General features: G+C 41.2%; 1 protein-coding gene across 2 annotated transcripts; it reads left to right on the top strand.

The window, feature by feature from the left end:
* Positions 1-246: 246 nt before the first annotated feature.
* YWHAZ (tyrosine 3-monooxygenase/tryptophan 5-monooxygenase activation protein zeta) lies at positions 247-25,342 on the top strand. Of its 2 annotated transcripts, none has more exons than XM_059490139.1 (6): positions 247-428; positions 2,663-2,966; positions 16,934-17,057; positions 20,443-20,606; positions 20,696-20,791; positions 24,283-25,342. In XM_059490139.1, the coding sequence occupies exons 2-6, from the start codon at positions 2,673-2,675 to the stop codon at positions 24,340-24,342; spliced, it is 738 nt and encodes a 245-aa protein (XP_059346122.1). In that variant the 5' UTR covers positions 247-428; positions 2,663-2,672; the 3' UTR covers positions 24,343-25,342. The 2 variants fall into 2 exon arrangements, with proteins under 2 accessions (XP_059346122.1, XP_059346130.1); XM_059490147.1 differs by having other exon boundaries at positions 390-629.
* Positions 25,343-27,913: the final 2,571 nt, after the last annotated feature.

Here is a 27,913-nt window from a genome sequence, read left to right on the forward strand (position 1 = left end):
CCGCCCACGGGCGGGCGCGGGGGTGTCCCCGTGGGGCTGGGGCCGGTGCTGCGGGAGGGGAGGGGCGGAACGCGACCCGAACCCGCGTCAGCCCCGGGACGCCTCGCTCGGCTCGAGGGTGGGGGCGGGGGTGCAGGCGCGCGCCCGCGGGTGGGGCCGCCACCGGCTCTGGGCGTGACCGCGGAGGGGGAAGGGAAGGTTCGCGCGCGCCCTCGCGCTCCGTTGCCATGGCGCCGCTTGACGTCACGGACGGCGCGCGGCCCGCGCGGAGCGGCGCGGTGATTGGCGGAGACGCCCCGTGCGCGGCGCCGGGAGAGGGAGGGAGGGAGCGAGGCTGCAGCGCCGCGAGCGCCAGAGCCGCACAGTCCGCGCCGGCCGCCTGCCCGCACCGACGCTCCCGTGCCCGCCCGCCCGCCCGCCGCGCACAGGTAACGGGGCCGCCGCCCAGAACCGGCTCCTCTGGCTCGCGGCAGTTGGGAGCACTGAGCGGAGCGGCCGGGGGACATCGCCCTGCTCCCCCCGGCGCGGCTCAGCGGGGAGGGAACAGGTCGCGGGGGCCGCTGCGCGGTGCGACGAGGGCCTTTCTCCGCCGGGGAAAAAGAGGGAATCGCCGGCGGAGGGGGCGACAGGTGAGGGCGACCCCGTGCCCGCAGGGAGGGCAGTGCCGCCCCCGCCGGGCGGGGGCCGGGGTGCGGGCGGCCGGCGCTGCCGGGTGTGGTCTCCGGCCGGGAGCCCTGCCCGGGCGCGGAGGAGTCGGGGCGGCCGCCCCTCGGCCGCTCTCGCTTCCCTCCCTCCGCCTAGCCCCCCCAACCCCCCCCCCATCCTCAACGCCCAGGCCTTCCCCCCCATCCTCCGCCCATCCTCCCCGCCCCGGCCGAGGGGTCCGGGCGAGAGCGGCGGCTCCCCCGGGACTGGAGGGGGCTCCTCCTCCGCCGCTCCCCTCCCCCGCGCCGAATCCCCCGGGGATGGACCCGCGGGCTTTCCCTATTCCGGGGCGGGGACGCGGCATCCTTCCCCGGGGGCGCTGGGCGGAGGGGAGCGGGATCGGGGCGGGCCGGGCTCCGGCGCCCACCCGCCGTGACAAAGGCGGCGGGCGCGGCGCTCGGTGTCCCCGCGGCGGGCGCGGCGCAGGGAGGGAAGGAGGGAGGGAGGGGCGGCCGCAGCGCCCCGGGGCCGCCCGCCCGCCCGCCCCGCCCTCCGCTCCGCCCGCCCCCGGGCCGCTCCATTTTCTGCTGTCACCGCGCTCGCCGTGCCGGAGCCGCGGCAGCGCCCAGCCCGCGGGGGCGACAGGCGACCCGCCCGCCCGGGGATGCTGCCGCGGCAGCCTGCGGTGCCCCGAGGGCTGGCGGCGGGGCCGGCATTGCGAGTACGTTTGGCCTGGTCACGGCGAGCGGTAAATCGCCGCCATACGGTTGCTTTAAAATGGCTCCTTAACCCCGCGGCGCGCGGTGTGGGCGAGCTGTTCAACGGGCGTTCGTTCGGCAGCCAACGCTCGGTTTGTGCCTCCCTGCTGGGGACGGCAGCCGTTAAAACTTGCAGTTATCTGCAGTGTTAAAATGTGCTTAATTTATTCCCGAAGACGGAACATAGCCCTGCCATTGTTTCTCCTAACGTCATGTATAATGGCAAAAGTGGTTAAAAATGAAAATATTTGATTGGGGTGTGGGGAACATACAGAAATGGATAAAGTACTCATGACCAAAACTGGTTCATGCTTTAATAATCTTGTTAAACTTTAAAGGATAATGTATCCGCAAGGCACATTATCAATTCGTCCAAATGATCAAGTTAGGATACACAGAAGGGTGGGGAGTCAGGGAGAAGTATTTTTTCTTCCTCTGTCAAAAGAAATTCTCAATACCTCTGTTTAGCAGAGTTCCATTTTTTAAAATTTTTTTAAGTGCGGATAGGAGAGATTATGAAGCATTTCTGAACAGTTGTGCTATCTGAAATACTGATGTTGAGGTCTTATTTTTAAGTAGTAAAATTTTCTTTTGTTTGTGAAAGTACAGCCTCCCGGGCCGAGCAGAAATACCTGACACAGAACGTCCCATAATGGGGATTCCCATTTTGGCAAAGGGAGTTAGCATTGTGGGAAGGTGTACAGCTCACAATTGAGATATTTGTTGCACTGTGACTTCTTAACATCCAGTGTGGGATTTAATTTGCAGATGTTTCTATGAAGTACCTCTGCATGTAACCAATTCTGTTAAGGCTCAGAGTGTTCCTTGCTATTCTTTGTCCAGCCTTTATTGGGTTGTCTCCTGTGGAAAGCTTACTATTGGATGTTTTCTTTGTCAGTTTTGCTGAACTGATAATGTAGTCTTACGAAAGAGTGGTGGCAAGAATTAGGATAATTTTTTTGCATAAGATAGAAATTATTTTGTTTTGGTTCACCTTTGGATGCTTTTGTTTGTGTTTATTAAAATAACATACTTCTGAAAGTTTACAGTTTTTCACGAGGAATCAGTGGCCCTGACTCTGTACTCCATGTGTCCATGTGTTTGAGCAGCCAGTGCTGCTAGTATGCCCTCTGTGCTGGATTTCAGTTGTACTTCTTACAGTTCCAAACTAGAGAATACACGTTGCTCTGCTGATGAAGTTAAAACGCCTTTGTCCTTGACCAATGTCTGAATAATGCCTCACTATTTTTCCTCTTTAGAAATATCAACATGGATAAAAATGAGCTGGTGCAGAAGGCCAAACTGGCTGAGCAGGCTGAAAGATATGATGACATGGCAAGTTGCATGAAATCTGTGACTGAGCAAGGAGCTGAGTTGTCCAATGAAGAGAGGAATCTTCTCTCTGTTGCCTATAAAAATGTTGTAGGAGCCCGTAGGTCATCCTGGAGAGTCGTCTCAAGTATTGAACAAAAGACGGAAGGCGCTGAGAAAAAACAGCAGATGGCTCGAGAATACAGAGAGAAAATTGAGACCGAGCTAAGAGACATCTGCAATGATGTGCTGGTGAGAAATAATGAAACTGTTGATCCATTTTTACTTAGAATTGCAAAGTAAATGGTGTTGGGCCTCTGGGACTATTTCTAGTCTGTCAGTAAAGCTGTGGTCTCCTGTGCTATTTCTGACAATAAGGTTTAAAAAAATGTCTGAGTTTTTCTTTCCCTCTAATGTGCTGCTTATTTATATACAAATGATAGTTATGAATGCTAATAAACTTGGAGGCATGTAGAAACATTGTACATAAAGTAGTAGAATTTATGAAAGGTTAACATATTTCCCTGAGACTGAACTGTGTACAGGTGTAGTTTGGGGGTTTCTTCCCCCCCAGTGCCCCTTCCCCTTTAATGCAGTATTTGTATCCTAAGATCTCTTCAATTTCTGCAATTTTAATATGCTGCTGTGGTTGTAAGAGGTAGTTCTTACTCTACGGAAATTGTGCCCCTCCCTGGGTAAGATGATGTAATGTTAGTTATGACTCAGCCGTGCAGAAAATTGCTTGCAGGAAGAGGCAGTAGAAATGCTGTGATACCTGCTTAAACTTAAATCTTTTTTGTAGCAAACTCAAAGGGTGTTCAAGTTAGGCATTTTCTGAGACTTGTAGTTATCTTAATATGTGCATGTGTACAGCAAGCAACACTGTATTTTCACTGGGAGGTTGGTTTATGAAATCCAAACCTCTTCCAAATGCTTATTCCGGATTGTCAGTTTTTTTCAACTGCACACTCCTGTGGTGCTTCAGTGAGCACACAAGGAGCAGCTGTTCAGTCCTACAGCCACTTGTGAGGTAGAGGGTATGTCAGCAATAGAGTTGTCCACTGCACTGTGGATGCTGCTGGCTGTCATGCCATATGTGACAAGGGATCACCTGCCGGTGACAGAATGACATGCAGCATGAGGGAATGTTAAATAGCTAAGTGCCTGAAGGTCTGATACCATGTGAATGTTAAGATCAATGAGAAGCATAAATTTTGCTTGATGTGTGAGTTAACTAAATTATACAGGTGGTGATAGCTTCTAGAAGGCTGGTTCTCTAAGGGTTTGTAAGAGTCAGCATGGATAACTGAGCCTTGGCTTCCAGTTCAGGCTGGCTGCTATGGTTATTGTAAAACACCCAATTTTGTATGTTTTATCTCGTGTAAGGATAGCTCTTGTAACTTCTACTCTGAAAATAAAATGCAGAACTTACTCATAGGAAAGAACTGATTTACTAGTACTTGCGTTGTAAAGTGGTGGCTCATCTATTCAAGCCAAGGAAATGAGGATCATTTGGCATCAAATCTGGCATTCTAAATGGTTGTTATTTCTTTCTTTAATTTTTTTACTAATGGGAAAGTTGGGGTGGGGTGGATGCTTACAGTTTAGGGTCTGAAATTCTTTTGTAAGCTACATTTTGGTTTAAGAAATTCTTTTTATTAAATCTGGGCTTATAAACCTTAGAAGAATTTAGTGTTTGCAATTAATTTTTTTGTCTGATAATGGGAACCACGTTAAGGTGAAACTAGCTTTTATTGTGCACGCTAAATACAGAAACTAAAACAAAACCCAGCTTTTGAGTTTGCTGCAACTAGAGTGCCTGGGAGGGGAGGAATATGGGTGGAGAATCTTGTTTAATCTTGTGAATCTCAAAATGGACTTGAATTTCTCTTTGTGTTAATGAGACATACAAATTCAAAGAAGTTACTGTTCTTTGACAGGCTACTATTTTTAAGAAGCTAATGACTGACTAATTTTTAACATCAGCAGTCCAAGTTTTCTTAATACATTAAAGAAAAATTACTGTCCAGAAGAAACAATGCCTTAAGCAGTGATTAGCAGTAATAAAACTACTTTTTTAGACTGGCATTTAAAAAGAAAAAAATTACAACTTTTGTATTCAAATGATAGGATATAAAAATACTTTTAAATGGCATGTGCTACCTTTGATGTTGCCAATTGCTTTGAAGATTTAGATTTATGTTTAAAACTATACTCTTGTTTTCTTTCTTGAAGTATCCTATGCATGTTCATTCTTACCTAGAAATGTGGGTGACTATTGCTTTAACAGAGAAAAAAAAGAACTGTGGTAAGATTTATTTGTTTACCATGAACACAGGAGTCTGTACAATGCTACATGCAAATGTAGAACTAGGGTTTGGTTTAGTTTTTGGGGTTATTTTCAGAGGAACTCTGTCATTTTTATGCAGCATAATCTAATCTATAACTGTTTACAGAAGTGAAAAGTGGGGCTTCCCCAATCTTAATTGGTGTGATGTATACCATTATTTAATAAGACCTGAGATGTTAAACTTTCAAAGCTTTTAATCATGAGCCTTATGAATTAGAGTACAAAAGCAGCTCTGCAACTTCTGTATCTTTTATTGAAGCTGTGGCTCTATTTGAGCTATTGTTGTGTCTTCAGTTTTCTGCTAGTGTCTTAAGTAATGTTTAATGCCCAGGGGTGTTACATCACAGCTGAGTATGACTGCAGTCCTAACTTCAGTGTTGAAGGGAGGAAGGCAATTTAGAGAATGTGTTTGTGACTAGAAGAGTGTGGCCAAAGCTGGCTCCTCTGCAGCTTCCCGCTCTCTTCCCTCATTTATTGGAATGAAATCTAGTGTACTGGAAGAAATAGCTCCTCTAATCCTATAGACACCAAATATACCAAACTCCACCTGGGCTTTGTTTCCATCTCTTCTACTAATTTACAGAGAGAGTAGGAGCAATTAATGACAAACTTCTTTCTTGCTTCATCCCTCTTGGGCCCAATGATAAAAGTTTTAATAGTTATGTGGTCAGGTACAAATGTTTGTTTTTCTCCTTTACACTGTCCTTTCAACAAGAAAAGACGGCATCTGCATCCTTGCCACTTCCTGAGTCTTTTTTCTTCAGCCTGCCATGCAGTACAGCTACAACTCTACAAAAGAGTTGAGCTCATCCTCGTTTCCTGCAGCCTCAGAGTGCTGCTGTACAAAGAAGAGACCTCTTAAATATCTTGTTCCAGCACCAATTCTGTCAGATATGCATTTAAATATATTAAAGCATAATATAACCAGCTCTAGTTTGGAGTTGGTCTGGTAGTGCTGGTAAACATCAAATAATTATGGCACATTGAGTGTAGTATAAGTTCCTTGCACTGTGGCCATGAAGAGTATATTTCCAGATTCTTCAGTAGTAATGCAGTGTGTGTGATGCTCTGTGTAAGGAAGTACATTTGCCATACTTGAGCATCTGAAAAGTGCTTTGAGTATTATAGAAAATTTCCAATTGATACAGGAAATTAGGCTTTAGATAAATACTTTTCCTCATGTTAGCTAAGTGTGTGCTTCAAGTTCTGTTTCAGTTTTTATAGTAGAAAGGAGGGTCTGTCTAAAGTGCCAGTAGAATGATCTATAGTCAACTTTGATTTGTCATTTCCATAATAAAAATTGTTATTAATGTAACAGGTGTGGATTTTCTTTAAACTGCCGTTAGCAGAGAAGTGAGTTGTAACTGAAGTGATTCAAATTAAATCTGCAGTGAGCTGAGTTTTTCAGCTAACAAGGGTTCTGAAGTACAGAGAAGAATGGAGAGGTCTTTGAATAGCTAACACCCTGTACTGCATGTATGTTAGATGTTCTCAAGAGCTCTGGTAGCTTTCAGGAAGTCTCTTACATGAGCTAAATGTAAACTAATAGTTGAAAATATGACTGGCTATCTGTGCATTAGTATGGATATAATTGCAGACAGTTGCACTCTTCCAGGCTGGCACATCCTGCAGCCATCCCTGCATGTGCTCCAAGTGCACAGTATGTGACAGTTCCCATGTCCTTGTCCAATGCCCAGTCTTCCCCCTCCAAGTTCACTGCAGAAATACCCTAAGTACATCTCCTCTGGCAGTACCCAAGCACCCTTTCACCATTTCTTTTCCCTTTTAGTTGTTAAGGTCTGGAGAACTTGTGCAAACCTTGGCTGCCCTTCAGCCTTCTGGAGTTACTGTTACACATTGGTGCTGCTCAGCACTTTTCGCCCACTCCTTTCCTGCCAGAAAAGCAGCAGGTTAATGGTGTTGTTTAGGACTGTCCAGTAAGATGAATTGTTTGCTTTCTTCACTACATTATTTTTTCCAAATTTCACCTCAGAAGCCTAAAAACGTACTCCTTGTGTGCTCATACTTGAGACTTCTTTGCACTTGTTATGGATGCTTTGCTTTTTAGAAGTCGTAATTGTGAGAGCAGAAGGTTCAGTTGTATCTCAGATTAGTGACTTTAGGTTTACATATCTTTTTTATGTATGTTGCTTGAGAGGGGGAGTAGAATGTTTAGTAACCTGTCATGGGGCTGCAGTTCACTAGGGGAAGGGGGTGTAATTCCATTCCAAATGCATCTAAATGGCTTTTTAAAGAGCATACCACAGAATTAATGCCTATTGCCATTATTCTCAAATTACTGTGGAACTATTTTCTATTGCCTGCAAACATCTAATAAGTTACTCTGTTAAGTTCTATAAAATGTTTAATAATTCTTAATGATAGGGTTGGGAAATTTGGTCTTCTCTCCTACAGGAAGCCGTATGATTTTGACATGCACATGTGAGAATTGTCTTTTTAAAACTCAGCCACTGCATGCTCAGTGTGTCCTCCTGATAGTTAAAGTGCACAGCTAACCCGTAGACTGAGGTTACCACACAACCTTCTTGCTATGATGGTATCTGCTGCTAACAGAAAATTGTGTTCTGACTGAAAATCAGTACCTTCAGTTCTGTGATTCCCTCAGGCTTGCTTAATTTTTTTATTTTTTACTGCACTTTGTCTTTGAGTTCTGTGTCATTTTTTTCAGAAAAAAGGGGAGACATTTGTAGAACCTTCTATTTGCAGGAATGTCAGTCAGAAAGGGGTGACTAATGTGTTGAAATCTGGGAGTTAGGTGCCCAGAAGAATTGAGGTTAGAAGGGAGGTCATTGTGTTCACCTCTGGTCAGAACAGATCTAGTTTGATCATTTTGCTCAAGGCCTTGTCAGTGACATTTTTATAATCTTTAAGCATGGAGATTCCACAGGCTGTTTTAATATTTGTTCATGTTGTTAAGGAAAGAATACTTGTGTGGAATCAGAGCTTCTCAAGTTCCAGCTTGTCTGCTCTCTCCCGTGATGTCACTGTAGACCTGAAGGAAGAGTCTGGTTCCACTGTCTCTAGGCAGCTGAACACAGCAGTAAGATCTGCTGGAATTCTCTGGGCTGCAGAAACCCATCTCTCTGTCTTGCCTTGTCCCTCATGGGCTCCAGCCCCATAGTCCCTTCAGTATATCTTTGTTTTGCTTGTGCTGTGGAGCTCAAACCTGGACATAAAACTCAAGATGTCATCTCAAGTTGTTAAAATTTGCGCTAAAAGATAGTTATTGGTAATGTGTTAGTGACATCTGTAAAAATATGTGAGTACTCTGGTTCACAAATGCTTCTGTGAATGAACTTTTATATATTGCAGAGCAAAATGTAGCCAGGATTTGCTGACTTAGAAGAGTGGTTATAATTTAAGCTTTTGTCTAACTCTACAAGCCTGGCTTTTTCAGTGAGGGTTTGGTTGGTATCATTGCTCATATGAATTGAAGGTAGGAAGCAGAGGCAATTGGTATCAACCTCATTATTTCACTCACTTCCCTGATTGTAGCTACACCCTTTAAGGTTTGGGGGGTTTTTTGGCTGTTGGTTTTTTATTTTGGTTTTTGTTGGGTTTTTTTTTGGTGGTTGTTGTTATTTGCCTGCAGTGAAAGCAGTGCCTAAGGTAGACTAATTTCCTTTACTTTTGTGAGTGATTAGACTGTTGCAAAACTGTTGAATCTTTAATTAAATCATCATTCATGGGTCAGTTTAAATATGAGATTATTTGTGTTGTTTTCAATTTATTCTAATCTTAGCAAGAAGGGCATCCATAATGTTGACACATATATTTAATGCTCCCATTTATCATAAAGTCAGCTAAGGTGCTCTGCATAAATGCAGCTACTTCTTACATTAACTCTGCTTGCACATGTGTAAACACATGTACATGTATCTGCATCCTCTTGCATTTATTGCAAGTAGGAGAAACCTTTATTATAACCACTAGCCTGCTGTACTAATGTCATTTGGCATTAATGTTTAATAATTTGCTTTGATTTACAGTAAAAAGGTACAGAGTGCTTATACTGTTCAAAAGCATCAGAGTAACAACTTGCTTTATTTGACAGCAGCCTTCATTGTTCAAGTACTTTATGTACCTACTGCTGATACTCAGTTCTAAACAGCAAAATAAAGTAAGTTGATAGCTTAGTCATCTGTGACAGGTAACTCTTCATCTTCTTTGTGCTGCTGAAGGAAGAACTTCATTGCATGTACTTACAATTTTGTGAAGCTGATAATTGCATTTGTTTCACTGGTTGGTTGCTTAGAAATCTAAGAAGCAGAAACACTGCATTGCTGATGTATCAGCTTCTTGTGCATGTGGAAGCTGTTAGTGATAGGAACATAAAATTTAGAATATGAGCAGAGTTAGTGCATTATCTCTGCACATCTGTACAGACAAATGCTGCACTGTCTCTGGTTTTATCTGGAAACTTCTGTGTCGTTACCCCGCACGTGACAGGAGCGCGTTTCTGAAACAGGTTCTCAAACACTTTACTTGTACTCTGCTGTGGGCACTCGTCAGCTCCTGCCTCTGAAGCTGCTTGTCCATTCAGGCAGTAGTTACCTACCATTTTTAAATAGCTTGGGAAAGCTTGTGCTATTGAAGTTGATTGAACAGAATTAAGATTGTGATTATTTCTTAAAGTTTTTTTTTAACTGGATGTTAACTTTTGTGCAGTAGATTATTTTTCTTGAAAACTGACAGAAGATTGGCAGTGCCTCTTCAAAGGGAAGTAATAAAAAAGTCATGTTCTGCTGAGACCAACAGTAAATTCTTAAATTTTTTTATCAGATATAATATGTTGGACTCCATGATCTCAGAGGTCTTTTCCAACCTACTTGATTCTGTGATTCTATAAGGCATCTGACATGAGGCTGAGAAAAGTTTTCAGTTGTTGGTGGTAGGGTTTTTTTCTGGATATTACCCTTTGTGATTATGTTACAAAAGATTCAACAAAGGTAATCTGATCTTTCAACTGGTCATTTTCTCCTAGTGCAGATTAGGTTTACATTGCTAAAATGGCATTTTTCCTGATAGAATGTTTTTATTAACACTGTATGTATAGTGAACCCCTAGTCAATCCATATTCTGCTTCAGGAGGTTTGAAATCTGCTCAGAGTGCGAGCTGCTAAAAGATAAATGGCTCCTGCTTCTATTTCTGAGCAAGGATAAAAAGTGTTGCATCATATTTATGGGGAGTTTTATTAGTATTTGTTTAGAGACCAAAACTGTGGAGTCTTAAGACATGTTCTGGTTTGGAGTACAGCTGCAATAGCTGTAGCTGAGACCTACATCCTGGGCAGAAATTCTTAACCAAGTCAGTTGGTTTCGGTTTTTTATTATCTCAAGTTTCACAGAGGATGTTGTGAAAGGAATAATGATTGATGCATCTGGTACCATTTTATTTTGATGCAAGTCCCCAGTATTTAAGAAGCAGTTTAATGAGGTGGTGCTGAGAAAAAAAGGCCCAGGTAAAAATTACATACTGACTTTGATCCTCAGTGGAAACTGTTTATTAAGATCTATAGCGATGCATCAAAAATATTAAGACTTCAATCCTAATGTTTTTATATTAAGTGTCTTTACAGCTGCTGCCTTTCATATGAGTTTCCTCAGAGTGGGTTACCAAATTGGGGAGATATTTTTACCTGTGCTTCAGAATTTGATTCCCTCACTGTCATGTTTGTTACGCATGCTTTGGTAGAAAACAATAAGGATTGGCAGGAAACACCTGAGGAATCTTTTGAATTATCTCAAGAGTGTATCCTGATATAAGGCACACTTGCCTCCCTTGCCATAAACACAAATTGGAAAGCAAAACAGTGGAAGAAACTAGCTAATAAAGGGCATGGTGGTCTGAGTTGGGGAAGGCAGATCTGCAAAGGGAGCTACATGTGTGGCTGTAAGCGTGTGAACTGAGATTCTGCTCCTCATTGTCTCAGGTGCTGTGTGCTTCTTGCTTTGCTGACCAGTGGTGTGTCCATGCCAAGCACCCTGTATGCATTTTTGTGCCTACATCTGCTTCCAACTGACTTGTATCTCTCCCAGCATGTGTCTCAGCATGAAGATGATTTTTCAGGGAGTTCTTCCATGTTTCCTTCACCTGCCCATAGTGATGCTGCTTTTGTTCTCTTTTCTAAAGGAGCACATTTAGACTGGTTTACTAGTACTTTTCTGTATAAACTAAAATTTCTTGCCATTTTTTCTGTCATATGGGATTTTCTTCTGTCCATTAGTCCTTTTAGATCTTTTTTCAGTTACCGTCTTGCTACTCAGACTTCATTTCCTCTGCTCATTTCCTTTTTAGATCTTCACCAGATTGACTACAGTGAAACTGCTAATCAAGTGTACCTTTCTCCTGCTCTTAGCAATTCCACATCTCCCCCTGTTGCATAAACACTGCAAATTACTCACAGTCAAATTCTTCCCTTCCCCTTTAAGATCCATTGTCCCAAATTCTGAATTCCGCTCCTGCTGAGGGTCGTGCTTCTCACTTCATGTCTTCCAGCCAGCCTTGTCACCTTTCTCAAACTTCTGCTGCTTTTTCTGTGGGCAGCCAGTTTGATGGGAAGAAAGAATAACTGGTACTGAGAACAGGGAGCAGGCTGCTTTCCTTCTTCAGCAGATGTTTCAGCAGAGATCTCCAGTGCCTCAGCAGCCACTAATAGTGACAGCTTTTCTTGTCCTTCATGAATTTAAAAAACAAAGAGTTCTTCCATGTCATCTTCATCCCTATGTCATATACCATGGGTCGGGTGACAAGTGAGTTGAAGTTCAGCTAGTACTCTTGTGTAATTCATTCTCAAAATTAGAAAAAGCATAACTATTGTTAGGTGTCTTTTGATACTGAATGAAAAAAAAAAGGCTACTTATTTAGTAAGCAAAAAGCCAGGTTATTTCAGAGAAGAACTGATAGTATTTAAAGTACCTAAAGTTTATCAGTGTATTCTCTTTTGAGTTTTCCCATTCTGCACCTTGGTTCTTTTGTGCAAGAATAATATATTTTTTATTTCTCCTATAGTTGTAGTGTTTTTATTCAATTCAATATCTCAATAATTAATTTTTCCATATTTAAAAGTAAGGCTTCTCATTCCAAGTACTTTAACTGTGTATTATCCACTAATTGCTCCTACATTTTCCTAGAATCTGATGACTGTTCTTATTTTCCTGCTTGTCAAGAGAGAAATCTATAAATAGAAAATCAAGCTGTTGATGCAATCATCTCTAGTGCATTAATAATTATCTAAAGTTTCTAGGCAATAACATGTACAGAGACCAAGCCTTTAATAAAGAGAAATAAGCACTGAACTAGAAGCAACAAGGCAAAACTGAGCATTAAAATAAAATTAATTTTATGTTCTTATGGTGGATTTGGGAATATATTTCTGGCCCACAGATGTCATTTGCCAAAGATGCAAATGCTTTTAAAACAAGAGTGGTTTTAGGCTTCAAGGAAAGGACTCTTCAAGTATTTGTGTTGGCTTCTAGTCTTCAACTGCAGGGCTCACCACAGTTGGACAGCTGAAGCATGTCCACTTGCAGTAAGAAGCAGGCAGAATTTTAGGAGAAGGTTGGCTATTGGGGTTTATTGGTAACTACTTGTTAGGCTTCTTTCACATTGCTAAGTCTGATAACTCTTAACCTTTCAGACTTGATCTTGCAAAACCACAGGAGCCTTGATGAAAAGCCTTTCATCAAAGTGGCTCAAAATGTGATGTACTTCATGTTGCCACCTGTTGACTGTATCCTGTTCAGGCAGTAGAATATGTGTAAGAATGAAAGAAGTCAATCTCTCTCCAGTTAATGTTTAAAATAAGCCAGGATTGAATTCACCATCAGGATAATTCAAGTTGTGTGCTGACAGTGTCTGGTATGTCTTTGGAGACCAAGACTTTTCTCTAGTACTTGCTGAGGGTGAGGGAATGTTCCAAATCCTGCCAGTGGTATGTGGGCACAGCTGACATCATCTGAGTTTGAGTGTGTTTGTTGGCCAGTGCAGAGAGGCAGAAAGCTGTTGGCTTCCTCATGGCCAGAATTGCAGGTGTGAAGTGCTGAAGCCTGATCTTTGAACAGCCAGCATATTAGTAAGAGTTGATAGTCAGATTTAGTACATCCTTTTTTTTAAAAAAAGTAATTCCCATTAAATCTTTCTGAAAAGACTTACAGAAAGTAAGTCTTTTCAGCCCAAACCTGCTACACCTTGTACAAGTGCTAGAAGCACTTGTACAAGGTGTAGCAGGTTTGGGCTGAAAAGTGCTCTAAAATGCTGCTGGATCTGCCTAGTTGACTACTATGGTATGGTTTGTTTCACAGCAGTTAGATTCTTGCTGTCAAATTAAAAGCTCTGACAATTACTGCTGTCTCCTTGGGGGGTTTCAAAGGCAGGGACTGTTTAGTTTTGTTCAGAAAACTGCTCCTACCAGATGCTGTAATTAACTGCCCATGTGTTAGTATATATCCAGCCTGGATGGGAGTTTCACATGGTAGCAAGGAACATCATGAACAAGCATGAGACCTTAACTACACATAATCTAATAATAGACATGGGCTGCATGGACTGCAGTTGTCAGGGTGCTGTATGCATTGCAGTGATGCAGATCACATCAGCTCAGTAAATGCAGATCACCTAACTGAGCCAGTCTGGGACTAGCTGCTCCAGCTTCAGTGGCCTGCATGGTGATCAGGTCTATACTGATAAACACTGCCCTATCAACTCGTAAGGGAGACAGAAGGTGGCCATGTATTGCTGGTACTACATCAGCTGTGCAAAACCAACCTATCAACAGAACTTAAATACCTAGATATTCCTCCTTGTGGAAAAAATGTATCCTCCAGAGATGCTTTGCAGTTAAACCTTTTAGAAAAACCCACAAGATAAACAGTATTCCCCATAAGCTGTTGTGTTGGCAGATAGAAGGTTAGTAGCTTCATTGGTCTTACCTGTCTGGCTTTCTGTAGTTGTACTGTGTCCATGCAGGTTATGCTTTCACAGCCACTCTTTTGGATAAATCTGTACTCTGAATCTTCAGGCTAACTTTAAAGGAGTGATCTGTGTCTACTTCTGCCAGTAAAAGAAAATATATTCTGAAATATATGGACTAATACAAACAGAAGAAACTGAATTTATACGACCAAATAAATAATAGGGTAGGGATCTCCTTTCAATCATTTCACATGCTAGCTTTTAAATATTCACCTGCTTGCAGGGTTTATTGTTGCTGTTTATGAAGTATTTGGCATAAATAAAATTCTTCCAGAGATACGTGGCACACCAGTCCTACGTGTTGTTTGTGTAGAATAGACTCTTTCATCCAAATATGAGTAAGCTCCCGGCGCAGTTTGACTTGGAGTCTCTGCATTGGCTATATTCTGTGAATAGCTGTTCAAAGGGATTTTCTCAGTTCATCAGTCTTTGAAATTCAGTATGGCTTTAGAACTTCTTGCAGTACAAGATTTACAGTGTTCAAGCTCATTTTGCCCTGCTGGTGTTGGTCTGTTTAAAAAGATAATTAGTAGTCTTCCCTCCTATCTGTCTACTGGTGCAATTCACCCATGCAGTTTACAAACAACTTCACCTCATTTGTGATCTTAAGCGAAGTTTAAATCTTGGAGCTTCGTTCCTGCTGTGTGAATGAGTAGGGCTGTACATTTTAATCAAATTACCTTCTGTAGGGATGAGGAATAATTTCTGTGTTTGGAGTCACTAAAAATATTTTGGTCTGGCCAATTAATGGTGGATGCAGAAGAAGGGCAACTCCCCATGGTGCCAGAAGTGTCGGTTCAAACCGACACACCTGGTTTAATTGAAGTCTCACAGAAAAAACTGATAAGGAGCCTTGTTCTCAGTAGTTGTCACTGGAGGTCCTTGGCACTCATGAAAATGTCGTAGCTGCAAACCCTGAAGCTCTCTAGTGGTGAGGACAGAGTGTGTAAGGAGTCACAGAGAGCTGAGGTGTGTGACCCATAAAGCTGCTGGCCTCCTGCTACATCCCAGCCTCACTGGGACAGAGCTGGCTCTGAACCCTTCTCCTGGCGTGGTGGGATGCCCTCAGAAGGGTGCCTTTGGCAGGAGGCAGCTCAGCAGCCTTTTTGACTGTCTCCAGAAAAATACTTCTGCTGCTGACTGGCTTGTGTTGAGTTCCTTCTGTTGCCAAGGAATTGTCTCTGCTGTCATTTGGATGGGAAGTGAGGACATGCAGGATTTTTCAGTGTCTCCCTGTGTGGTTATAAAATGAAGCTATATACAAGTCCCTCAGTACTGAAAAGTCCTGATGTTAAAGTTAACAAATATATCCACTATCTTGAAGCCACTAAAGAAAGTCCACTTACAGGTTTTGTCTCATTGTAGCATAGGCATGGCTGAACCTTGTCTGACTTTCATGTCTGTCAGCCTGATTTCTTTATTATCTGTCTGCTGCAATAGAAATGAGAGAGATGCTGTGATGGATAGCTTCATTTTGAGGAGTTTCATGTAAGTTTGAGTCGACCAATAAATATTCATTATTTATATAAATGAATTAGCAGTACTTTGATTAAAGAAAACAACAAAAACCAAGACCAGACTTGCTCTTCTTGCTCTTTCTGTGAATTACAGTTTTCTGTAGCTTAATAGTTGGGCTGCTGGGCAGAGCAGGTACCACAGGTGTCCATGTCACAGTGCAGTGGTTGCAGCCTGTCCCAGCAGTGTCCTGTGAGACATTCATTTAACCGGCTGGATGGATTCCTTGAGAGGAAAGTGCTGTTAAGCAGCCATCATTTCTGTAAGCTGGAACTAAATTAGTTTTTCTGTTTCTGTGGTATCCTTGGAAGTAAAAGCTAAAAAAGTGAAGCAAAACTGCAATATCTCTCATCTAATTTATACGGGAAAAATGGCCAAAAATCTGTACTAAAGCCTCTTTTAAAAATTATTCTCTGCATAGCCTTCACCAAATATATGTAACAGCTTCTGATTGAATTCTGACTATTCAGGCATGCTGTACCTTTTTTGACTTTTAAATAACTGGCTTTTCTTTTAGAGTCTGACTTCATGCACTCAATATCACAAAGTTTGACAAGCTTGTACCTTAATTTGACTGAATGTGTTGAAGCTAGTGATTTTTTTTTTTCATCATAATAGAATTCTTGCTAAATTACATGACTGCCTCAACTATGTTAACTTGCTATGTTAACAAGCAGTTAGAATAATCTAGAAAAACCTGGTCTTAAATGTCAGCCCATGGGGAGAATTTGGTGGAGTGACTCTAGAGAGTTACTTTGCTTTAGAAGATAATGGAAATACCTGTTAGGACAGCACATAAAGTCAGATAGAAGTGCTACAGAGCTGAATGTCAGATTGTTAGCTGTCTGGAAATGCAAGAATACAGGTTCACCTTGTGGTTTCTTGCTGGGAATGCCAGTGGAGCATTAAAGTTAATGGGAGCTGGGCTAAGGAAGCTTATTTATTGCCTGTGTATGCAAAATATTTAGGTCTCTCATTTGGCGACTGATGATATCAAATCCTTTTATTGTATCTTGGGGATGCAAGCTTTCTTCCATGGTGTACCCTCTGCCCAGAGTCTTTGGACTACCTTATTTCTGCCAGAGTTCTGTATAGTGATTTATAAAAAGCCATCCTTTGTTCATACAAAACTCATCTGCTAAATTGACACAGCCTCCTTCTCCCCATCAAGGCACACAATGCAGCATTCTTTTTAAATCTAGAATTGGAATCCAGAACACGTTCTCTAGCTGACTTTGTTATGTAGGATGTGAAGAAAATAAGAAGTAAAGCTGTCTTGACTTTGAAATAAATGGAAATATAATTGAATTGTTGGTTCACCATATGTTCAAAACACTGTGTTCTTTGTTTCCCTTTTAGTCTCTGTTGGAAAAGTTCTTGATCCCCAATGCTTCTCAAGCAGAAAGCAAAGTTTTCTATTTGAAAATGAAAGGAGACTACTACCGTTACTTGGCTGAGGTTGCTGCCGGAGATGACAAGAAAGGTATTGTATGTCACCTTGTAGATAAACATTGTCCAGTTAGATTGTTTTTGGTGGGGTAGTGACACAACCCTCATTTTAGAGTAATTCTGATTTGCATGTAAATTTCTTTAGTAATAGGCTTCCTGTTTTCTGAAGGAATATCATAGATTGTTGGGTTTCAAATGAGTTACAGAAGTGTTCACGTACGTGCTGATGGAGGCACAAAACCAACACTGAGGCACAAAATCTTGAAATTGTCTCCAACTTCCGTATGCATGTATCTGGTTTACCACTGAAGCACTGGTTTATGCATTTCTGTCTGGCTGAATCTTAGGGGTTTTACCTGTTAGACTTAATCTTGCCATTCCTCCTGCATTTCTACAGAATATAAGAAGTCTGCATAGGTTCAATGAGCAAAGATACTAGAAACAACCTGGAGGAGAAAAGGTTTAATAAAATTAATCTTACTGTTAGGAAAGTTTCTTCTGTAAACATGATAGTTTAATGTCCAAATGTATTCTGTTTTCTCAAATTTCTTATATTTTCATGTAAGCAGCTTGTAACAATTGTAGGTAAGTTGCTTTCACCTAATTTTAGTTTAAAAAGTTAATATTAGGTACTCATCATTTTGAGTTCCTTTCCTGCTGTGGTGGGAGCCACGCTGACAGCATTGCTGCTTCCGTGCAGAGTCCCCTTCAGTTGAGAGCAATGCATTAGCAAGATGCAGCTCGCTGCAAACAGTGCCAGGCTGTTTGCTGCAGCCACTTCAGGGCTGCTGGCAGTGTGCCCTGAGGAGCAGCACAGAGCCAGCCTGCTGTGTCAGACTGCCTTGGGCTGCCCTGGGGATGCAGGAAGCCACAGGGGTGAGGAGTGCTGGGCTGTGCAGCCGCACTCTGCCCTCAGCAGCACCTGCAGCCCGTGGCTAAACCCCCCAGTGTGCGCAGAACAGCGGCTGTGGGACCTCACACTAGATTGAGCCTGGCAGAGATGTGAGACAGACATGGAATAATTTCAGGGGGATAGATCTTTACTGGCATGTGTTATATCCACATTACACAGTGAAGCCCAGTTTTCCCAGCATGCTGGATAATAGGGAGATACACAGAGATCCTCATACTTAGTATGTAAGGCTGGATTTGATTTCTGCTGTTTACTGCATGCAAACTGAGCCAGTTCTGATGACTGCAGAATTGTATGTGTTACCAGTACTTTAGATCTGTTATACAGAGTTACCATGTTTTCCTTTGGTAATTTTAATGATCTCTGTTCAAATGCATAGGAGGTACAATATTTTGAGTCTCAAAGTTTCTTTCTGTTGAGGATTAAGTAACAGGGTCTAAAATTAGACTGTGAAAATCTTTGTTTAAAGTGCTTTTAAAGTTTATTTTTTTTTAACCCAGTCTCCTGGCTGAGCAGTTTGTGGTGGGTTTCCAATTTTTCAATTCATCCCCCTCCTCCAGTGTTTCATGTCACGTGTTTTTCCTGTATGTTGTCTGTGACCTTGAAGAAGAGCAGTTGATAACTATAGTGTAGGAAAGAATGGCTTTTGAGTTGGAGCACTAAATACAGCAACAATATAAAGCTCTCAATAGTAGGAATTGGATTTTTATCTTCATAAACCACATTGTTTATTTTATCGGCTGGGGCTTCCTTACGGCAGTCTAGGAGACAGGAATGCCAAGCAGGTACCTCACTCCATTTTATCCTTTAACTTTGGAGCTGCACTTCCTAAAGAATTCAAGGTTAAAAACTTTTTAATACTGTGTGACTGATTTAAAAATTAACAGAATACGTTGAATTATGCACTAAGTGCTCTGAGTTGTCACTCAAAAGGTAACTGTTTTCTCAAATAGGGAGAAAAAAAACCACTTTTTGCTTTGAAATTATGTTAAAGAAAAATTACTAGAAAATAAAATTCCCAGCTTCATTTCCTGAGGTTAGTTGTTTTTCATTTTTCTTATTTTGCTTTTGATAAACAGCACCATTTTCTAAGGCTTTTCCATTGTGAGAGGAGTTAAATATTTCTCACAATTTCTAAATTTAACTTGCAGTAAACCTAGTTCTTCTCAACTGCAATGTACTAACTTCTGGTCATATATTCCACATTAGGGCATCTCTTTAATCTGGAGCCTTCCATTATTAGTGGTGAGTGCAGAGAGAGCACTGTTGATGAACTGTGCAGTGCATGTCTTCACTCTTCCATGTGGAAGAGAGCAATGTGATGCTTTATTTTTTGTAACTATCTAAAGGTGAACAAATGGTGATTGCATAGACATATCCTGAGTATTAGTATTCAGTTGTTTTCAGACTTGGAGTCTGAAAACTCCTTACTTAAATCCTGCTGTATTTTTGAGTCTACCTTATAATTCCTTTCTTTGTTTTTGAATGCCTGTGACTACACTCTTGCAGACATCAGGCTGGATGCATTTCTGGTTTGATCCAGAAATGTTAGGGTTGGAATCCATTTTGCATCTGAATTGGATGACTTTCTGCCCACCTTTTTCTCAGATGCTGGTGGAGAGCTGAGGAACAAGTGCCCCTTTGTGCTCAGCATCCAGCGGCTCCCTGGCCCCTGCAGCCTGTGGGCTGTGTTGGGCCGTGATCTCTGACTTGTGCAGGCAGAACCTGCTCTAAGGTCGTGTGCCTTCAGTGAGAAAGGAAACTGTTGTTGAGCTCTTCAGTCTTCATATACACATTGTGGTTGCTGGTTTTTGCCAAGTCTTAATAACTTGTACAACTGAACCAGTTAAGAGTGACGAGAGATTCATCTCTAAAATAAAGGACCCAAATTATTAATTTTTCTCCCTCAAAGTTTATAGGTACTGGAACTTCTAAGTTAGGTAAAAATGCTTTCCATATCTGCACTGGAAATAGAACTATGTTGGAAGCTTTTAAAAATACATATTTAATTTGATTTAAGGTATGCCACACCATCTTTGCCGAGCAGTTTGAATGGAGACTCATAGATGTCTGTTTCTGAAAGGGTTCAGCATGACAGGCAAAGGTCATCAGTGTTTCCTGTGACTAAAATGTGGCTCTCTAATGCACTGCATTGTTTAAAGACATTGATATTGTGGTACTGTATCAAGTATATGGTGGGTTTTATCTTCAGTGCTACAAAACTGCTGCAATCGTGTAAATACAAGTAGTCACAGGGCATTGGGAAGAGACTCAAACCTGTAATTTGGTCAGTAACAACTTCCCTCCTTTTTAATAATTTGAAAATGTAATTTAATAAAATTTTTATTAAATAGCCACTTGTTAGGTGAAGTGCTCATTCACAGGTGTTCACTCCTGACATGGTTTCTTCATGCAAGTGTGAACACAGTCCTGATTGTATCCTGCATACAGTGCATGAATTACTGACTTGTTGTGGGTTTTGTTTGTGTTTGTTTTTTCCCCAAAGGGATAGTGGAGCAATCACAACAGGCATATCAAGAAGCTTTTGAAATCAGTAAAAAGGAGATGCAACCAACACATCCCATCAGATTAGGTCTGGCTCTGAACTTCTCTGTGTTCTATTATGAGATTCTCAATTCCCCGGAGAAGGCCTGTTCCCTTGCAAAGACCGTAAGTCAAAGAGGGGGAAATTCCTTTGAAATTATTTGCATAACCTTTTGTCACATGGCTAATGGAGTTGTTTGTTTTTATAACACTAGGCTTTTGATGAAGCAATTGCTGAACTTGATACATTAAGTGAAGAGTCATACAAAGACAGCACGCTAATAATGCAGTTACTGAGAGACAATTTGACAGTGAGTATCATCAAAGTTTGCAAATAGATTACAGAATTGGTCTTCTGGCACTTGAAGGTGTCCTTTTTGTTCCTGGCCATGGAGCTGTGTCTGTCACTCAGAAACAAGTCTATAGTACATCATCCTTCTGAGCTAAATATTTTTCCTGCCTAGTTTGTTGGGTTTTTTTTTTTTCTTGTTTTGCTTTGGTTGTTTTTTGGTTTTGTTGATTTTTTTTTTTTTGGTCTATACTAAAATTAACATGATTTTCTGACAAATTAACCACATTTTCCAGATTATTTTATTCAAGGAATCTAGCATGTTTAAATGATGAGTCTGAACTGTGACTATCAAACCCACTACCCAGTGTTAAGCAGCATTTGAGAATACAGTTTCATTTGCCTCTTAAAGCTTATGTCAAATTTCATATTGCTTATTCTGCATTAAAATATCTGCAAGGAAGAGATTCTACATGAAAACTGGAAACAAAGCTAGCGAGTCCATTTAAGGACTTGTGGTTTAGAGGTTTTTTGTTTGGCTTTAATTTTGGTAAAGCTGAAATGGAAATTGATGTTAGCCAGGCTATTTCCATGGCAGTTGTAACATAACTGTCTTAATTAATTTTTTTTTTCCTCCTTGGACTCACAGCTGTGGTGTAAATTGTCAGAATAATCAAAATCTGCATCTTGCGTGTGGGATTTTTTTATCGTACTTTGAACTTTAAAACTGACAAAGATAAACATCTAAAGCAAATGAAACTTAAATGTGAGCAAACATGCAAGAGTGTAATTAGATGGCTTAATTCACTCCTTGATCTGTGGGGAGAAGAGCTGCAAGCAAGAAATTAAAAAATAAGAAATATTTATTGTTGCCTCATGTAGCCCCTTGTTAACACTTTGTGCTTCTGATATCAGAGACCTTTGCAAAATAGCTGCACTGCTTTAAAAATAACTGCAAGTAAAATTGTGCAGTTGTAAAAAACTGGAGTTGCCATACTTTCTGCTTTTGCATCTAACATTTAATTTCTCTTGTGTTTTGGAGTCTTTTCCATGGGAATGGCAGCTTAACACTGCTGCAAAAACTACTTGTTATTGTTCCATTTGTTGCTTACAAAACAAATGGAAGTGATTTCTCAACCTCTGTATTGGAGACAGATCGAGGGTTGGCATTGCTCTCAAGTGTCTGTGTACTATCCCCTTGAGTGGGATTGCTCAAGAGCTGCCCTCTGAATGAGCGGTTTTGAAACAGGAGAGAAGCTGACTTTAATTGCTAACTTCCCAGTAGAAATAATGAAAAGATTGTCATAGCAGTTGGAAAGCAAATTGTTTCACACAAGAACAGAAGTCAGACTGAGCTACTATAGTGTGTGAATTAGGGTAGTAGGTCTGAAAATTGATGTGAGCTTTCCATTGCAAGGAGAAAGCTGTAAACAGATGCAAGATTCTATAATCTTAAATGAGTGATGTGTCTTGCCTTAAATGCTTTGTGTGATCTGTACGAGTGCATTGATTCCATGTTTATCCACAACTACTTGAGGTAGAAAATATCTTTTGATATGTGTGTGACTGACAGACTACAGTGAATTTCATAAATATAAAAAAGGTCTGTTTTGCTAGTTATGCAAGTGGGAAAGTGTGAGGTAGGTGGGCTTTAGACAGAGATTTAGCATGTTGATCAGTTCTGTGCAGTTGCACTTTCCTCAGTTGTTGGTTATCTTACCTCGGGTCTTGTATGGCTAAAGAAGTGTTCATTATGTGGAGACTGAAGGCAGAAAAGTGTTCAGAGGGCTGTTTAACATATCATCAAAATCTGTTTTACTGAAATTGCTAGGTAATTTCTTTGCTGTGTTATGAAATTTTGTTTTCTTTTATTAAATAAAAGGCAGTCCTTTCTAGGCATTTCCCTCCCACCCCGAGCAGATTGGTTAAACTGATCTCAGTGTCTCAATTGGTAAAATTAGTAATGCCCCTTTCTTAGCACTCAGGCCCTTTTGTGTTAATGAATGTGCATTTTAGATTGGACATGAGGCAAATTTTCATCACTAAAAGGGTCGTCAAGCAAGGTGGCCCAGGGAAGTGTTGAGTCACCATCCCTGAAATTATTTAATTTGTGTAGATGTAGTATTTGGGGACATGGTGGACTTGGCAGTGTTAAAGGTTGGACTTCATCATCCTGAAGATCTTTTCCATCCTAAATTACTCTTGTGACTGTATTCTAGGGGTGATGATTTAGGATACAAACCTCTGATTTCTGAATTCTGATAAAATATGATAGAATTGTTCTTATTAATTCTCCTTACAAGAATAGCACTGAATTTGGGTAATCTAGTAATACAATAATGTACTAAAGATTGCAGGGCAGGTCTAGAAGCAGACTATTGGTGTGTGTGCTGTTATCTTCAGTAAAATAGTTTGTTGCTTAATGCCTTCAGCAAGGAAGAGTAGGTGCAGATGCCATGAATTATGTTCAGAGCAAGGACAAGGCTACTGGTCTTGTACAGGTTTCATTGTTGCCTTCTGCTCCTCAAAGCATGAAATGTTTCGGAGGATAGATTTTAAAAATAAAGGCATTCTGTAAGACTTCATTGGTACAGGACTGTCAGTGAAGAGAATGGTTGGTTTTACATTTTACCACCTTATACTATAGAGCATGAATCACTTGGTTAATGCTTCTCTAACTCCATAAAGTGAGAGATGACAAATGATATTGGGCTGGGAATAGTTTGGAAGCAGCCAGCATGGAGATAATTTGGTTCATGAAATAATTTCTTGGCACTGACTGTTACTCTGGAACTCATGCTCAGTTTCCTTAGCTGGTACTTAATCTTGATATATGGTTCCTTAGTATGATTTTATGGAGCTGAAAATAACATTTTGTGCATAGTGCATGCTTAGCCTGATTTTCTTCCATCCTTGCCCTGCCCGCCAAGTTGGCAGCTCAGTGTTCTGAAAGTTGCTAAAGGGGAGCACAACTAACTGAACAGAGCCAGGGGATAGAGACTTTTATGAAATATTTTGGGCTTTAAAAAAACAGAGAAAACCTTCATATGCCTGTTCTGAAGAAAAAGTAACATTTGCTGTAGCACTGGATGTGGAGAGATAATTTTGCTGAAGCTTTTCCTTCAGAAAGGCATGTAAAACTTGCTTGAGGAGAAAGAAATTGCTGTTAGTTCTGCTGATTCTCACTTACCTGCTCTGTAGGCCTGATTCTTGCCTGCTTGTTAGTTGCATTTCAGTGAGCCCTGTGAGTTTGATACTTGGGTTTTCACTGTTCATAAACTTGCTCATTAAATGCAGTGTAGGGTTGGGTTGCCTAGAACTGAATTTCCATCTTCCATAGCCAAGAAATGGATTCATGGTACTGTGTGCCTTATTTTTCTCCACAGTGCTTAGTAGAACCTGTTAGAAGTTGCTATTATTAAGACATAGACCTTCTTTCTAAAAATTACTTACTAATTATTAGTAATAAATGTATAATAATGTACCTGTTACTCTGTTTTCTTTCCTAAACAGTTGTGGACATCTGATACCCAGGGAGACGAAGCTGAAGCAGGAGAAGGAGGGGAGAATTAACCAGCCTTCCAATTTCCATCTGCCTCATTCTGAAATTTAAACAGTAGACCATTTGTCATCCATGCTGTCCCACAAATAGTTTTTGTTTACGATTTGACAGGTTTATGTTACTTCTATTTGGATTTCTATATTTCCCATGTGGTTTTGTTTAATATTAGGGGAATAGAGCCAGTTAACATTTGGGGAATTTATCTGTTTTCATCTGAGGTGGCCAATATAGGGTTGTGAAATTTTTATACAAGTTTTACACGTTTGGCATAGTACTTTTGGTACATTGTGGCTTCCCACAAGGCCAGTGTTAAAACAGCTTTCTATGTCAGGCAAAGATGACTGCTTGCATATTGGTCTGTCACGATGGAAAAAAGGGATAATCAATGTTGCAGCCACAGGTGTAGTTAGTCTGAATATCCAAGCTGGAGCACACATGGCTGTGAAGAAACTGATGTCCCATAGATATTGCATGTCAGGGGAACATGTGACATCTGTGGAATATTCCAATCAAGTGTACATCTTTGATTGCAGCTGAAGTGTTCCTTAAGGCAGTTTGATAACCCAGTCAGCTTTCTCTAGAGAAGGACAGAGAAACGGTTCACATTCCATTATTTGTAAAGTTACCTGCTGTTGCTTTCATTATTTTTGCTACACATTTTATTTGTATTTAAATGGTTTAAGCAACCTAAGAACAAATGTACAAGTAAAGATGCAGTAAAAAATGAATTGCTTGATATTCATAATGACACTGTATATCGAGCACAGCAGTAAAACAAAAACCCATGTATTTAACTTTTTTAGGTTTTTTGCTTTTGTGATTTTTTTTTTGATACTTGCCTAACATGCATGTGCTGTAAAAATAGTTAACAGGGAAATAACTTGAGATGATGGCTAGCTTTGTTTAATGTCTTATGAAATTTTCATGAACAATCCAAGCATAACTGTTCAGAACATGTGTATTAAGTTGATGTAAGTGGAATAAAAGTTTTATGAATGGACTTTTCAACTACCTTGGGTGTAGATTTCATGTCATCTGTCTTCCTGCACCTTTAAGAGGAATGGCAGTACTAGACAGAAATTCGATATGAAACTGTATTTCTGTTATGGAAATTTGTAATACATATTTAGGTATTTAGTTCATTTTAGGGAAGTTGAGATTGAATACCCCATGTCTGATTTTAAGATTGTTCTAATTAATTAGTTTAGAACTTTTAGGTTGAGCTTTCTGTCTGTTCTTGACTGGAGCTCTGGAGATACCTTAACATAGATGGTCCCCAGAGTTAGAGCAAAAGGCGCTAAAAGCTTCTTTAAGAGCTGACTTTTGGAATAGTTTTATTTATTTGGAAAACTCTTGCTTGCTGCTGTTGAGTCTTTAAAAGAGAACTGAGCAGGAGCTTCTGTATTGTACAGGGGTTTCAGACATTAGTTCAGTTGGTGGAAAAGTCCAGAGTGATGAAGCAATGATGCTCTTGCATTCCCCATCCCCAGGGACGTGTGCATCCATGGTATTCAGACTAACTACAGCATTTGTGGATACTTGGTGTGAAACTGAAATAGTTACAGGGAGAAATTGACACTGATTTTCAAAGTGTCATATCCCTGTCAAGTACTGAGGATCTTGGAAGGTAATGGAATTGTATTCAAATATTAATGTTACACTTAGTAGTCAACAGGAGGGAAGCTTATGTGGCTTTTTTTTGACTGAGCTGCACCTGTAAGCACAGTGTAAGTATTTTCTAGGTTTACATACACTTCACTGGGTTTAAAAGTTACCAGGTTAATCTTGATACCTGGAGGAAACAGTTGAACCACCTCACTGAACATGAACTCAGTGGCCTTACCCATTTGCACATGGAATTGACTTTAGCAATTTACTGATCTTACTTTTACAAATTAGGTATTCCTCTATTTTTAATTACATCACTGCATTTGGGCCATGATGTTCATTTCCAGAAGCATCTGAGCCTTTATTCTGGTATTTAAGGATCAAGATAAGTAGAAAAAATGGTTAGGATAATTTTACACCTTTATAAAAGTAGTTAGGGACATAGTCACCATTCCTAGAAATGGAAGGTGATAATCTGTTACAGTACATAATAAAAATTAGAATCCAATTAAGAACAGGAGAAAGGGAAGTGTATGGAGGGCAGGGGTTAACAAGGCTTTCTGAGGAGAGCTTGGTGCATCTCTCAGTCACCAGGGAAAAAGTAACAATGACTTCTTTAATACATGAAAGCACTTGTCAAAAGGAAAAAGCAGTCATCACATACATTTACAAAACAAAGGGCTACATTCCAATATGGAAAGGAGGGAAGTTGACAGACCATGACTAAAAAAATTCCGGTGGGGATATCTGATCCACTTTTAGAAAGGAGCACAGCTCTGCAGCATATGTGAGTTCTGTCTTAGACATACTTTAATGAAGATGTTGCCTGCGTCCCTTACTGGAAGGATGTGGCTTTCAGCTAGCATGGTAAATACTTAGACTGGATGAAACAATGTGCCTTGAAAAATGCCCTTTTTAAAATTTTTAAGCCTTTATCCAGCTGTAAGAAAGTTCTGAGTAACAGGGTTCTGTGAAGTAATTCTATGTGCCTGGAGAAATCAAGGTATTCCTGAAAATTAAGAAGCACATGTAATCATGCAAGTGGAACACAGCATAAGGAATACTTTACTCTTGTGCCTTTGAGCACAAAATATTGAAGGTATCTTTACATAGGTCACTGAATGGTGCAGTGGGTGAAAGCCTTCTCTGATCTCAGCAGTTATGCTGATCTTTTAAATACCACAGAAAGTTCACATGGAGCCTTAATTTCCCCCATTCTTCCACTCAAGTGATCCACAATATGTGATGATGAAAAATGTCCTGTATTGTGTAATCAGCCTTCTCTGACTACAAATGGGGTTTCACGTGCTTTCAGGCTTTGTTCTGACTGTGAAGCCCCTAAAGTGTGGCAGTGCTGCCTCCTGCTTTGCTGAGCAGAAAATGCTTCTGTGGGCCTGACGTGCTACGAGTGTTGAGTGCAGGACTAACACCACACAGTGCACACCCTCCTGTGGGATCTGTCTGCACAGGGCCAGACAGGGGCTGGGCAGCACAGCTTGAACAGGCAAACACAGGAGGGAAGCCCCCATTGCACGTGGGGCAGCCAAGGCTCTGTGGCAGCCTTGTGCCCCTGTGATGGGGAAACCTGCCAGGATGACACATGGCCATGCAGAAGCTTTAAAGGTGCAAGCGCAGGGCTCTGCAGAAGCAGCCCTGGCAGCCCAGGTAGCGCTTGTGGCAAGGCAGGTGACTCAGCTGGCTGCCCTCTGCTGAGGCAGCTGTGCAGCAGGCACTGGGTGGGGGGTAGGATTCCTTACTGCCACTGAATCACAGCTCAGCCAGCTCCTGGCAGGCTGCTGCGTCCTGACTCTGGACAGAGGATGGAAGGAAGGAAGGAAGGACAGACAGCCCTTGGAACAAGAAAATTTACTGGAAGTCAAGATGTAGCCACTTTTCCCAACTCTTGGAATTTTTTTAATGGTAAGTAGTTTTATTTTCTTCCAAAGTACAGTTAAAATTTGTTGAAATATAGGG

The sequence above is a fragment of the Ammospiza nelsoni genome, chromosome 1 (assembly GCF_027579445.1).
Source record: "Ammospiza nelsoni isolate bAmmNel1 chromosome 1, bAmmNel1.pri, whole genome shotgun sequence".
Taxonomy (NCBI): Eukaryota; Metazoa; Chordata; class Aves; order Passeriformes; family Passerellidae; genus Ammospiza; species Ammospiza nelsoni.

Excerpts from the sequence above, each read along its gene's own strand:
- YWHAZ (XM_059490139.1), top strand. The coding sequence starts at position 2,673 with ATGGATAAAAATGAGCTGGTGCAGAAGGCCAAACTGGCTGAGCAGGCT. Across the intron at positions 2,967-16,933 it reads ACATCTGCAATGATGTGCTG|TCTCTGTTGGAAAAGTTCTT; the intron begins GTGAGAAATAAT and ends TTTCCCTTTTAG. Across the intron at positions 20,792-24,282 it reads TACTGAGAGACAATTTGACA|TTGTGGACATCTGATACCCA; the intron begins GTGAGTATCATC and ends TTTCCTAAACAG.